The sequence below is a fragment of the Conger conger genome, unplaced genomic scaffold, assembly GCF_963514075.1.
Source record: "Conger conger unplaced genomic scaffold, fConCon1.1 SCAFFOLD_167, whole genome shotgun sequence".
In the NCBI taxonomy this organism is placed as follows: domain Eukaryota; kingdom Metazoa; phylum Chordata; class Actinopteri; order Anguilliformes; family Congridae; genus Conger; species Conger conger.
In genome coordinates, this window is record NW_026890397.1 from 5,001 (window position 1) to 20,000 (window position 15,000).

At 50.6% G+C, this 15,000-nt stretch overlaps 1 protein-coding gene across 1 annotated transcript in view; it reads right to left on the bottom strand.

Moving 5' to 3' along the window:
* LOC133120176 (cAMP-dependent protein kinase type I-beta regulatory subunit) overlaps window positions 1-15,000 on the bottom strand; it is a gene marked incomplete at both ends in the record, with an annotated part of 30,344 nt that overhangs the window by 3,624 nt on the left and 11,720 nt on the right. Inside the window, 4 exons of the mRNA XM_061230253.1 lie at window positions 925-985; window positions 5,361-5,519; window positions 7,692-7,738; window positions 10,667-10,728. Coding sequence (XP_061086237.1) covers window positions 925-985; window positions 5,361-5,519; window positions 7,692-7,738; window positions 10,667-10,728 — 329 coding nt within the window. The remainder of the gene's footprint in view (window positions 1-924; window positions 986-5,360; window positions 5,520-7,691; window positions 7,739-10,666; window positions 10,729-15,000) is intronic.

The following is a 15,000-nucleotide window of genomic DNA, read 5'->3' on the forward strand; positions in this document are numbered from 1 at the left end:
GTTAGTGAGTCTGTGTGTGTGTGTGTGTGTGTGTGTGTGTGCGTGTGTGCGTGACTGTGTGTGTGCGCATGATTGTGTCTGTGTGTGTGTGTGTGTGTGTGTTAGTGTGTGTGCGCGCATGTGTGTGTGCTAGTGAGTCTGTGTGTGTGTGTGTGTGTTAGTGTGTCTGTGTGCATGTGTGTGTGAGCATGTGTGTGTGTGCATGATTGTGTGTGTGTGTGTGAGAGTGTCTGTATGTGTGTCTGTGTGTCTGTGTGCGTGAGTGTGTGTGTGTCTGTATGTGTGTCTGTGTGTGTGTGTCTGCCTGTGTGTGCTTGGGTATGTGTGTGTTGGTATGCATGTTTGTGCATTTGTGTGTGTGCGCGCGCACGCTTACGTCCGTGCATGCATGTGCGTGTGTACCCGTGTGTGTCTCTGCCTGTGTGTGTGAGTGTGTGTGTTTTGTGATTGGTTCCCAGCTCAAAGAATGACATCAATGGCGTTTACCAAATTTCGCCAAAATCAAAGACTATCAAACAAACAGCACTCCCCTCCCTCTCTACTCCTGAAAAAGAAGGGAGAGAAAGAGTGAATAGAGGAGGAAAGAGTTTAAAGAGGGAGGCTGGTGTTTGAACATAGTCCTCAGAAGGCGGGGTTGTAAAAGAAAATGGAACAGAAAGAGAAAAGGCAAAGAAAAACAGGATGAAAGAGGGCAAAATCAGCCTCCTCCACATGTGTTTACTCATTTATTCAGACAGTTAATACCCCATGGGGGGGGGGCATTTCTGCGGGGGTAGGGGATGGAGGTTACTGCACCGTGACTACAGTGCAGCTTGGTGTGTGGGCTCTCTCTGCTAACTCACAAACAGGCAGATACACAGATGTGAACACGAACACGCACACACACACACACACACACACGCACAGACAGACAGTCACACTCACCCAGGATGGACACTTTGCTCAGGAACTCTTCATACATCTTCCTCTTCCTCAAGGTGCTGCCCTGCAAGGGGGAAAGGAGAGAGAGAGTGGCATCATTATCAACATAATCATCATTAAACCACTTTCAGTAACCTGCTACACCTGTGTGGAAGTGTCTGTTAGTGAGCTTGTATGCATATGTGTGTATCTATATGAGAGTGTATGTGTGTGTGTGTGTGGGTGTGGGTGTATGAACAAGATAGTGTGCCTATGTGTGTGTTAGTATATGAGTGCAAGTGAGTGTATATTGCATGTTACTTAGCTGATGTTTTTATCCAAAGTATATGCATATGATAGTGTGTGTCTGTGTGTACACTCAGTGAGCACTTTATTAGATAGACCTGTACACCAGCTTGTTATTGCAAATATAAATAAGCCAATCATGTGGCAGCAGCTAAATGCATAAAAGCATGCAGACATGGTCAAGAGGTTCAGCTGTTTTTCAGACCAAATGTCAGAATGGGGAAGAAATGTGGTCTAAGTGACGTGGAATGATTGTTGGTGGAGGTCTGAGTATCTCAGAAACTGCTGATCTCCTGGGATTTTCATGCACAACGGTCTCTAGAGTTTGCAGAGAATGGTGCGACAAACAAAAAACATCCAGTGAGCAGCAGTTCTGTGGGCAAACGCTCCTTTGTTAATGAGAGAGGTCAGAGGAGAAGGGCCAGACTGGTCAAAGCTGACAGGAAGGTGACAGTAACGCAATAACCACACATTACAACAGTGGTATGCAGAAGAGCATCTCTGAACACAACACATCAAACCTCTAAGTCAGGGCTCTCCAACCCTGGTCCTGGAGAGCTACTGGGTCTGCTGGTTTTTGTTTTCACCTTAAAATCAGCACCCTGCTGAGACCCAGATAACCAGGTGAGGTGAGTTAATTAATCAATTAGAGCAGTCGATTACAGTTAAGTGCAGAGTAACAATGAAAACCAGCAGACCCTGTAGCTCTCCAGGACCAGGGTTGGAGACCCCTGCTCTAAGTGGATAGGCTACAGCACCAATAAGTTAAAAAAAAAGTATAATAAATACCTAATAAAGTGCTCAGTGAGTGCGGGTGTGTGTGTGAGAGTGAACGTGTGTGTGCGGGCCTCTCCCAGGCAGCGTGTGAGGTACAGCGTGACCCCAGCACGGGGCGGCGGGAGGCGCGGGCCCCACCCACACAGAGGGGACTTTCCTCCGGAGAAAGAGCTGCACTACAGGTGCATACGGACAAGCCCAGACCCAGAGGGGCAGACCCCGGTCCCCCTTTCATCTCCAAACCCCCAAAAACCGCAGTCTCTGCGGGGGACCAGTGTCCCCACAAACACTCAGCACATGGAAACGATACACCCACAAAAGGGCGTCTGTAAGCGCTTGATTGCCGTCTGTAATTTAATATAATTTTGATTTGGATGTTTGAAGAGGGGAGAGCCGCGTGCCCGTGCCTGAACCCGGCGGTGAAAGTGTAAACAGCGTGATGAAAAGGAGCCGGCAGAGCCCTCCGGTTCTCCCAGGCCTGCTTTCACTTTCCGCATTCTCCCTCCTTTCACAGAGACCGCGGAGGGGCACGGAGGACGGGAGAACAGCACCGTTCAGATACCCCCCGCTGACCCCAGCTACACAGATACACACACACACGGACACAAACACGCTAACAAACACACACAGATACCCCCCGCTGACCCCGGCTACACAGATACACACACACACGGACACAAACACGCTAACAAACACACACAGATACCCCCCGCTGACCCCGGCTACACAGATACACACACACGGACACAAACAAGCTAACAAACACACACAGATACCCCCCGCTGACCCCGGTTACACAGATACACACACGCGCGTGCACACACACACATACACACACGGACGGACACACACAAACAGACACGGACACACGGACACCTAACAAACACACACACACACGGACACAAACACGCTAACAAACACACACAGATACCCCCCGCTGACCCCACTTACACAGATACACACGCACGCGCGCACACACACACACACACGGACGGACACACACAGACAGACACGGACACACGGACACCTAACAAACACACACAGACACACACACGGACACACTAACAAACACACACGGATACACACGTACACGCAGCCATACACACAGACACATGCACACAGATACACACTACCAAACACACAGACACACGCACTGACACATACGCACGCATGCACACAAGACACGCTAATGGACACACACAGACACACATACGGACACACACACATATACACAATGCTTCAGTCCCTAAAAAGCCAGCCAAATATGGACTTGAAGAATTTCCTTTGAAATATCAATGCATTTCCTGAAGATCCTTTCCATTCTTTGGTACAGAGGGAGGGAACAGTCTTCCTAAACTCCTCCATGTCCTTAAATGGGATGGGATCCCAGAATCATTTGTTCTACACCTTCACAACTGGCACAGTGAGATTTCAGCCACAGCCCTTTAACCAAGCCAAATCAGCAGCATGACAAAGCAGGGAAGCCTACATAGGATTCAAACCCAAATCCCACCTGGCCTAACCACACTGTGTGTGTGTGCGTGTGTGTGTGTGTGTACAACAACAGTGCTGCTATTGTCTGGAGAGTGCCAAGGACGATTAATGTTGAGAGCGGGTCTTCAGACTGAGAAACGGAGACATTCCAGTGGTGTTTGCCGTTGTTGTGCCAGGACTACATCCCCCATAACCCCCCTCAACCCCAGCCTCTGTGATGCTGTCCAGCCCCACTGCTGTCCACCGACTGAGACCGTCTCTGGGACTCTCAGTGCTAACTGCTGGTTGCGGGGCAGCAGAGTGCATGGGGGCATTGGAACGTGTGCGGAAACCAGCCCGGCAGGGCTGAATAGCAGGGGTGGGCGGGATGGGGTGGGCGGCCTGGCCAAGGCTGTCAGCGCCAGCTAGTGGAGGGACACTGGCCCGGCTGGCATCCCTGGGATTTGGCCGGCTGAAAAGAGACCCGAAGTTCACATACACACACACACACACACATCCTCGCACACACACACACACACGCCGTCGCACACACAGTGCAAGCTGGCTCGGCCCACCGCAGTGCCAGAATAGCTCTCAGTTTAGAAAAACAGCTTTAGAAAGCGGTGACAACAGTAATTAAGTTCAGATGGTGTGAGTGAACCTCGGCTCTCTCTCTCGTCTGCGGTGAGGGCATTCCACCTCTCCCTGAACCCTCCTGGCAGGACGTAGCTATGGAGGAGATGGCTAACGGAACAAGTATGCAGCCTGGGTGTTACTGACAGGGTACAGGCCCAGTAAGAGAATGTATGAGTATGGTGTGCAGTACATACTCAGCACAGTGCACTGGAGGCATAATGTGTTGAGTAGAGACTCAGACCCTGCAAGGGCGTAGTGCGTTCAGTACAGTGGTCGATTCGCCACCCTTAAAAAGTCAGTGTTTGCCCGGGGGGGGGGGCAGATTAAACATTCAGACATTCCTGCAGATAAGCAGCACAGAGAGGAAGTGTATTAACAGGGCTCCAGCATCTGTGCCCTCTGCTTCTACCCCTCCCTCTCCTTCTCTCTCCATCTCTCCCTCTTTCCCTTGCTTTCTCCATCACTCCCTCAGTAAAACATGCGCACTGGGTGGGCGGTGGGTTGCTCCTGTTCTACAGCTTTATAGCCTAATGTGCTGCAAGCTGTGGTGGGAGCAAATAGTCCTGTGTGTGTATGTGTGCATGTGTGTGTGTGTGTGTATGTGTGTGTGTGTGTGTGTGTGTCAGTGTGTGTGTATGTGTGCGTGTGTGTGTGTGTGTGTATGTGCGTGAGTGTGTATGTGTGTGTGTGTGTGTGTGTGTATCTGTGTGTGTGTGTGTCAGTGTGTGTGTATGTGTGCATGTGTGTGTCAGTGTGTGTGTGTGTGTGTATGTGCGTGTGTGTGTGTGTGTGTGTGCGTGAGTGTGTGTGTGTGTGTGTGTGTGTGTATGTGCGTGAGTGTGTGTGTGTGTGTGTGTGTGTGTGTGTATCTGTGTGTGTATCTGTGTGTGTGTATGCGTGTGAGTGTGTATATGTGTGTGTGTGTGTGTATCTGTGTGTGTGTATGTGCGTGAGTGTGTGTGTGTGTATCTGTGTGTGTATGTGCGTGAGTGTGTGTGTGTGTGTATCTGTGTGTATGTGCGTGAGTGTGTGTGTGTATCTGTGTGTGTGTGTGTATCTGTGTGTGTGTGTGTGTGTGTGTGTGCGTCTGTGTGTGTGTGTGTGTGTGTGTGTGTGTGTGTGTGTGCGTGAGTGTGTGTGTGTGTGTGTGTGTGTGTGTGTGTGTGTGTGTGTGTGAGTGTGTGTGTGTGTGTGTGTGTGTGTGTGTGTGTGTGTGTGTGTATGTGTGTGTGTGTGTGAGTGTGTGTGCGTGAGTGTGTGTACTGTACCATGAGAATACGCCGGTAGCTGTCCCGGTCAATGCCCCACAGCTTCATGTCTGTCTTGGCCTTCACAGTGGCAGCGCGAGGCGTCCCGTAGATCAGGGCCAGCTCCCCAAAGCTGCCCCCCTCCCCGATGCTGGTCACCCACTCGCCGTTCACGTACACCTGCGGGGAGAAGATGAGTCACAAATCCGCTGGGGCACACTGAATTCCTCCCACGGTCCACAGTTAGCCCTGAGAAAGGCCACCAGTACTTAGAAACAGAATCCAGGATTAGCCTTCAGTTGGCCACACATCACACACAGTTTCCTTATAAAGGCTAATACTGCCAGGCATGTGGCCAAACAAAGTCATAACCTGGGTTTAATCGTTAAAAAAAATAAAAAAAACAGTACTGCCACACTGCCAAACGCAATTTGTTCCATTAAATCCAAAAGTCACGCTGAGATATACAGCATATTTTTTTTTTATTTCATAATAAAATAACCCCAGTGCGAGCGGGCACATCGTTATCACCACGGCGCAATACGATCCATTAAAACCACAGACGGAACCCCCCCCCCCCCGCTGCCGGAACTGCGCAGTGAGCGTACCAAGCTGCAGCGGCCCCCATCAGAGACGGCAGCTCCGGCTGCTGCTACATAAACTCTACGGTTTTTGGGGAAGGGGCGGGGAAACAGGGCAAACGGGCCCCCCCCAGGGAACTGCAGACTTGAGAATGCAGTAAGCTGACAGCCACTCCCCAACATTTCCCCAAGATTTACTTCCCTGCTAATAGGACACATCATCACCAGACTCAATTACCCAGCAGCCTTGTCTCAACCCACCCCTCCACCCCAACACCCCTTGTCCCTGGCAGGCGAGGACGGGCAGCTGGGGAACATGGGATGAATGGTCTAACTCCTACAGCACAGAAAGCCCTGCTTCTGTTACTACAGGCAGGGGACACTGCAGGGGCTCCCAGATCCCTTCCAGGCCTGACCAGTTTCAAAATGGAGACTTCAGGAGAAACAGAACACGAACGTGCATGGGATAGATAAAAGCATAAATAACCAGAGCTGAAAGTTTCACTGGCACTGTGTGTGTGTGTGTGCGTGCACGTCCGACAGACAGCATTTCAGAAACAACGTGCGAGTCTGCCTTTACGCGCGCGCGTGTGTGTGTCCGTGAGCGAGAGATTAACCGGTACACTGACTGTGAAACTCACGTCCACTGTAAAAGTACAGATCAGCCAATCAGCACTTATCACATGTAAAACAAAAGCCCCAGGATGTACACTGCAGATCTGCACAGGAGATTGGGAGATGAAAACAGGGCTTGCATAAACTGCCCTGACTCATGTTCCATCACCTCACGTACCCCCCCCCCCCCCCCTTTGCCATATCGCCATGACGATCTGGCCCTCGCTCCAGAACGGAGACCCCGCGTTCCCCACGGTCCGTCCTGTCCTCTCTCCCCTCTCCCGTCGTCAGCACTCTTCTTGCGAAACGCGATAACGGACTCCCCCCCGTTCTTTCCGCCTTATCTGCTCCCCGTACACTTCACCTGTTATGTTATCCTTTTTTTTTTTTTGCGCACTGATATTTTTGCTAAAACAAAGACGCGCTTTCTTCTCGCCGTCTGTACGAACCCCCGCGGGCACATCCGCGCTCCATTCAACCGGAACCTTCCCTTTACCGGCGCTCAAACACAGCGGAGCCCTGTTCTACAGGCTCGAGGGCTGCTGGTGTACCCTCCAGCAAAGCTACTTAACCTCAACTGCTCCAGCAAATATATCCAGCCTTATGAATGGGCTATGAAAAAACTTCAGGGAAAAAAAAGCTTGATAAGTCACTCTGGATAACAGTGCAAAAATATTACGTTATTACACTGGACGCACATATTTCAGCTAAGGGTAGGGTTTTGAATTCCTTTGTAACTTAATTTATCATAGTAGCATACTATTAGTTCATAATTTAAGCAGGCTTAAGAATGGGCATGGACTGAATGGTTTGGGCACACAAAGACCTGGAGTCAATCAACATTTGTCTAAAAATTTGACTAACAAAGCAAATGCAAGAATACTATAAAAATTTTCTCAACTCAAGTTCTTTTAAGCAATTGCTAAACTCACAAAAGTTTTCTACTTTTCTTGTGACGAAAACCATTTCTTGCTTTTAGTCAAAGTTACAGAGTTTTTCACTAGACCCCAACAATAAAGAATGCTTTATATTTTTTTTATCCATAGATCAATATCGTGCGATCTTTCTGAATGCAGGACCATGGAGAAGGAAAAAAAAAAAAGGAAAGGAATGAAAAAAGTTAATGCAAAAACAAACAAGAGAAATAATGACTCACGTCCACTTCCCCTTGGTCGATAACGTAGAAGTTATCCCCTTCATCACCTGCGGAGAGAGAGACAGAGAGAGACCCATTGAGCCAATCGTGCGTCAGGTCCAGGCAGCTGACCCCTCCCCCTTCTCACTATTCTACTCAATGGAATTTTTCCCCCTCTTCTCATTCAGAAAAAGAAAAAATGTCTCTGCAAACACTGTGGCATATTAATGGATTAGAGCAATCAGTCAGGCACCTTTTTAGGTCACCTCTGTCACCCCACCTTTCCATTGCTAAACGAAGTGAAGGACCCCTCTTAAGGAAAAGGCATTCTCACACTGCCAGCCCACAGGAGTGACACAAAGGAAAAAAAGACTATATTTAAACTGAGCGCTACAGTGAGTATTTTATTGTGCCAGAGCTCAGAGTTTTCCATGTTAGCTAACTTTATTTATTAATTTTCAAGGCCCCCAGCCACTTCAGGCAACAAACCTGCTACTGGAGAACATGCACTTGAGCCAACCTGCCAATACCCGCGTTAAAAAATAACCTTCCTCAGCAATAGAGCTTTTGTTTCATTAATGCGGGTTGTTTTAGTAAAGAGAGGAAACTTCTGGCTGGCATTAGCGCCTCACAAAGCTTGTTACTGGCTCGACATTAAGAGCATGTATGTGTGTTGTGCGAGTGTAAGTATCTGTGCATGTGTGCATGTGTGTGTGTGTGTGTGTGTATGTGTGTCTGTATGTATGTGTGTGTGTGTGTGTGTGTGTGTGTGTGCATATGTGTGTCGATGTGACCAAGAAGCAAAAGTGTGGAAGCATGGACATACACAATTCACAAATAGCACACACCTCACGCACACCTGAACACTCAAACACACTCTACATGCCCACAAGCATGTACACAAATACACTACGTCCATCCAGATTAATTTGTGTGTCCACCAACCATCCCACACACACAAAATAAATACAGAAAAGCCAAGCCTTCTCAACTCCATGTCACCTTAGCTTGTCAACTGACCAGGTTAATGTTTTTATTCTTAAATTAAACTGACCACGTTAATGTTTTTATTCTTAAATCAAAAAACGGGAGGAGCTAGAACAATGGGAGGGTGATGTGTGTGAGCTGTGGTTCAAATGCGTAATTGTTTTGGATTTAAATACTTTTCTGAGTGATCTTGCCGGGTGCAATCGAGCCAACCAAGTTGAGGAGAAGGTGGCGGGTCGGCACTTTTTGTGAGTATTTCATCGGTTCCAATACAACAGACAAGCGCAGTAAAGTGGAGAAATGTATTTCAATCCAAAACAATAAGGTATTTGACCCAGGTCTGGTGTGTGAGGGCCAGAGAGTTCAGCTGGGTTCACGGCCCGTACGCTCTGAGTACAGAGACCCTAAATCACTGTCCCAGCACCTACTGCCCCCACCCCACAGAACAGCCCATCCCCAAACCTGCTACTCAGTCCATCTCTCTCCCTCTCCCTCTCTCTCTCTCTCACAATATCTCTCTCATTCTCTTGCTCTCTCTGAAGTTCTCTTATTTATTTGTCACGGTCTTGTGCAGATGTGGTTGTTTGTAAGTGACATGGTCTATTAAAGGATGCGAAAGTTCTCTTGTTCATTTTCTCTTCTATCCCTTCTTTTCTCCCCCTCAGTTATTCGTCTCTACCGCTTCCTCCCTCTTCCTCTCCTCTGTTCTTCTCTCTATCTGTTATCACCCCTGAGCTACTGCCTTTGTTTCCCTCTCAACACAACCCAGAGCCCAGAAGGTTCAAGTAAATATTTAACTTCTTTTAACTTCTCACACACGTGAACACAGACACAGACACACACGCGCGCGCACATGCATACACGCACGCACGCACGCACACACACACGCACTCACACGCACGGTAACCTGCTGTAAGGTTGTCATCGCAGATGCGGGACTTTTGCACAGGTGAACTACAGCAAAGAGTTCATCCTAACATGTACATGCTAGCACACAGAGTACAAGCATTCTCTTAATACAGACCTTTCTGAGGGCTGGGCATCCCACTGCAGAACACTGCACTGAAGTATGGTTAGAATTAGCCTGTATGTGTGTGTGCAGAGGGAGAATGGAATCTGTCACTGAAAAGGAGTGTGTGTGAGTGTTTATGCTTCTCTGTTGTAATGTAAGCAAGCTGCACTGCGTGTATACACGAGTGTGTGTGTGTGTGTGTGTGTGTGTCATGTGTCTTTCTGTCCCTATTTTTCCTTGAAAGAAATTGCAAGCAAATGGGCGCATGCCTGCATGTACGTAATCATGTGAGCATATGTATGTGTGCGTGCATGTCCCTCTGTCTTTGACACACGAGTGTAAACAGGCAGTCGATCACATGAGCCTGAGAGAACAGTTTCAAAGAGAAACAGCACCTCTGTGAACCCCCCCCCCCACCACCGCCACCACGTCTGGCCCGGCTCTCTGCTCAGGATCCAGACTGAGGGGCTAGCGTGGGACCGGGGAGTCCCCAAACGGATCGGTCCCGGTGACCTCTCCCAGGGGGGAACACCGGAACTCCCAGTTCCTCCAGCGCCCGGGGGAAGCCCTTGACTTCCTCCAGGTGCCTAGGGCCTGGGAGTAGAGGCAAGGACTGGGGATAGAGGCAGGTACTGGGGATAGAGGCAGGTACTGGGAATAGAGGCAGGTACTGGGAATAGAGGCAGGTACTGGGAATAGAGGCAGGTACTGGGAATAGAGGCAGGGCTGGGAATAGAGGCAGGTACTGGGAATAGACGCAGGTACTGGGAATAGAGGCAGGTACTGGGAATAGAGGCAGGGCTGGGGATAGAGGCAGGTACTGGGAATAGAGGCTACTAATGTTGAGGGGGAAAAGACACACACATTGTCTCTATATAATTAGCACTGTTTCTGATCACACAGGTGCTGCTTTGTGGAACTACTTCTTGATCAGAACGTGATCTGGTGTGCGTGTGTGTGTGTGTGCGCGCGTGTGTGTGTGTGTGTGTGTGCTCACCTTGCTGGATGACAGTTTCCCCGGCAATGTGCGTGACTGGGAACATGGCGTCAAATATGTCACTGAAAGAGAAGGAGAACGATAGAGATAGAGAGAGAGAAAGAGAGAGAGAGAGCAATAGAGACAGAGAGAGAGAGAGAGAGAGAGAGAGAGAGAGAGAGAGATTTATTACAGTATCCACTCCCGGCTTGCCCCCCTCCGCACACCGGGTCTGTATTCAACAGCCCCATTCTGCTGTCATCTCCACCCCGCACGCCGTGTTTACCTGCGCACACACGCGGGAGCCAGAGGAACTCTGCATGACCTCACACCCACCTGGGCAGGTAGCGGCCGTCACCCCCTCACCTTTCGTCACCGCACATCAGCCCCCGTCAGCCCCCTCTTCCGCACGCACGCGCCCGCCCGCACACACACACACACGCCCGTCAAAACCCCCCCGCGCTTCACAAACACCGGGTCGGCATCGCTCGGTCTGGCTGTTGACTCTCGAGAGACGGAGAACAACGCGGCTCTTTGAAAAAGCCCTTGTTGTCGCGGCGGCGCTAACAGATGCTAAACAGCCACCGGTCCTCAGCAGCTCGTTCAGACGCATGCCGTCATTGAGGTTAAAGAAAGGCGAACGTGTGGGGGCATGAAAGGTCCTGACGTCCCCCCCCGTTTACCTCTGCAATTAGCCGCACGTCATCGTTCACATTAGCGCTCGCAACACCGAGACGCTCATGAATACCAAACAGCCACCGCTCGCCGCGTGGGAGGTACGCAAGTGTCAACGCGTGTGTGTGTGTGTGTGTGTGCGCACGCGCGTGTACCTGTGCGCGCATGCCACCGACACAGAGTCGCCCCCTCCGTTGGTCTCCCCCCTCGCCGTGAATGTTTAAAGATGCGCTCATGCTGTAGCGATAGGCTTGGTTCTGCTGGCTCTGAGCTCATTTAACGTCTGGTTGGGCGCAGAAAGCCGGTCGCCCCGACAGGCACAGCCTCCGCGGTCAGAGTCAGCGAGTCACAGCGCAGGCACCCCACAATCCCCTCTGTCATCAGCGCCGACCATAGATACTTTCATTACAGATACGTCGGGTGCGAGCGTGAGCCATAACACTCGCAGAAATGAATGACAGCAACAGCTAGCGAATCTACCATCCAGCTGAGAAAAATTAATGCAAGTCTGTTGGGAACTTCATTAAGGGCACTACTTAAACCCTGATGATGATTATAAATCCTTTATTCTCATTCTTTCTTCTAAATGCATGAATGAAACTTTTCTGCCTCAATGTTTGGACAATTATAAGGCATAGCAACTAATATATGTCCAGCTGAAAAAGCGGTTTTGACAAGCCCTACTTCTGGCGCTGAAACATTTTAAAACAAAAGACCGCAACACACGACATCTCATTCCCAGTCTGGATCCAGGTATGACTTCCATCACAGTGGCATCAGCGGCAGCCCCAACCCAGCTCAAAGCGCTCCCCTCGGGGGAGGGAGAGGGAGAGAGAGAGGGTGAGGGTGAGAGATCAGGGAATGAAGAAGTGTGACTGTTTCTGGGGAAACCTGGAGACAACCAAGGCCTGAGTAAAGCAGGGGATTCCCTCCACACCTCACAGCACACACACTGCACAGCACACACTGCACAGCACAAACCCTCTACAGCAAACACACTACACAGCACACACACTGCACAGCACAAACCCTCTACAGCAAACACACTGCACAGCACACACACTGCACAGCACACACACACTGCACAGCACACACACTGCACAGCACAAACCCTCTACAGCAAACACACTGCACAGCACACACCCTGTCCAGCAAACATACTGCACAGCACACACACTGCACAGCACACACACACTGCACAGCACACACACTGCACAGCACAAACCCTCTACAGCACACACACTGCACAGCACAAACCCTCTACAGCAAACACACTGCACAGCACACACACTGCACAGCAAACACACCCTCTCCAGCACATGCCTGGACCTATGGCTATGAGGTTGGCAGGTGAGCACAGGATTTGCCGTAGCGGAGGGGCTTACTCACGCCACACACAGAGGTGGAATCCCGCCCCCTGCCCTGTCCACATCCCGTAACCTCACTCCTGTGTCCCAGGAGAACGCCGAACGTTTCTTCAGGAGTGACCGTGTCTGGCCTGGGGTTTCGGAGACACACGATTCCCTCTGGTCGCAGGGCTGGCTCATTTCACCCCAGCTGCACAATGGCAGCCCTGAAGTCAGCAGGCCGCGCATGATGCCCAGAGTTGTAGGCGGGAAGCCGTGCTCGGGGCCGGTGTCAGAGCGGACGAACGTGCCGGGACTCCCCTGCACACAGTTACAGACTGCAGGTGAGAGAATCCCACAGGCAGCTGTGAAAGGCTGTGAGTCAGCCTGCTGTATCACAGCCTGACTGAGTCCTTTTACTGTCAGACACTGGCACTAATCAGGGCGGCCTGTAGCGTAGTGGTTACGGTAAATGACTGGGACAGGCAAGGTTGGTGGTTCTAATCCCGGTGTTGCCACAATAAGATCTGCACAGCCGTTGAGCCCTTGAGCAAGGCCCTTAACCCTGCATTGCTCCAGGGGAGGATTGTCTACTGCTTAGTCTAATCAACTGTACGTCGCTCTGGATAAGAGCGTCTGCCAAATGCCAATAATGTAATAATGTAATGTAATCACACACACACACACACACACACACACAAATTACCCTTACACACAAACACACGCACACACACACACACACACACACACACACACACACACACACAAACACAAACACACGTTCACACACACACACACACACACATTCAGAAAAACTGCACACAGGCAGGCACTCCCACTTATTTACACCACATACATCTCTTCCCTCACCAGGCACGTTTTGCACGTTTGGCTTCAGCGAGCGAATGGCCAGGACTAACTCGGTACGGAAGCCATTTTCTCACAAACAGAATGAGCTCAGGAGGATATCAGGCCTGAGAGCCGTCTGAGAAGCCGAGGCAGTGTGTGTGCGCCGTGACAGAGGGAGGCACAGCGGTTCTGTTCCCCCTGCCGTAAGGCACCGCGGTTCTGTTCCCCCTGCCGTAAGGCACCGCGGTTCTGTTCCCCCTGCCGTAAGACACCGCGGTTCTGTTCCCCCTGCCGTAAGACACCGCGGTTCTGTTCCCCCTGCCGTAAGGCACCGCGGTTCTGTTCCCCCTGCCGTAAGACACCGCGGTTCTGTTCCCCCTGCCGTAAGACACCGCGGTTCTGTTCCCCCTGCCGTAAGTTATCCATGTCTACCCCACACCCCGAGCCTGCTCAGGGCTCTGAGGGAGAGAGGGATGGGGTGCGGTGGGAATCTCCTGGGTGTCCAAACGGCTTTATGAGCAGGTGTTTGGATTTAAAGGCCAGTGAGTGAGCTGGCCCAAACAGGCTGGAGGCGATAGGGAGACGGGGGGGGGGCGTCTGGGGGTGCGGTAGGATAAACAGGGCTCACAAACCCCCCAGGGTTGGCTGGGCTGCCTCGCTAACGGTGCACGGTGGGTCACGACGGGTCTGACGTTGTGGAGCGATGTTAGGATGGCAGGTGTGTTCCTCTTCCACAGAAAAGCCTCAGCCCAACCCCATTACCCCAGCGCAGCAGCCCGACCCTCTTACTCCACACACCTGGAGCGTTTTATCAGGGTTATGCAGCAGGGCTACTTCCTGTCCCGGCATGAGGGCTTCCTGTGAAACCGCCACGGCGATGGTAACACTACACACCTACAGACACATCCAGCACAGACACCTACTACACACCTACAGACACATCCAGCACAGACACAAACACCTGCAGCAGACCCCTACTACACACCTACAGACACATCCAGTACAGACCCCTACTACACACCTACAGACACATCCAGCACAGACACAAACACCTGCAGCAGACCCCTACTACACACCTACAGACACATCCAGCACAGACACCTACTACACACCTACAGACACATCCAGCACAGACACAAACACCTGCAGCAGACCCCTACTACACACCTACAGACACATTCAGCACAGACACAAACTTTTATAGGTTAAATCACACACACACACACACACACACACTGTTTTACACTCAGAGACATCAGCACAGAGAGAAAACAGACACACACCCACACTGTTATATACTGGAGACATAAACAAAGAGACAGAAAACAGACACACAAATACTCACACTCACAGACACAGTAGTTCTCCGGAAAACACTGTCGTTTCACCAATATGTAACACCAATACACAAATACAAATTGATAAATATGTTATAATATTCTCAGAGACAGCCTCACAGTGAGGCACATTTGGTAACTTGAAACA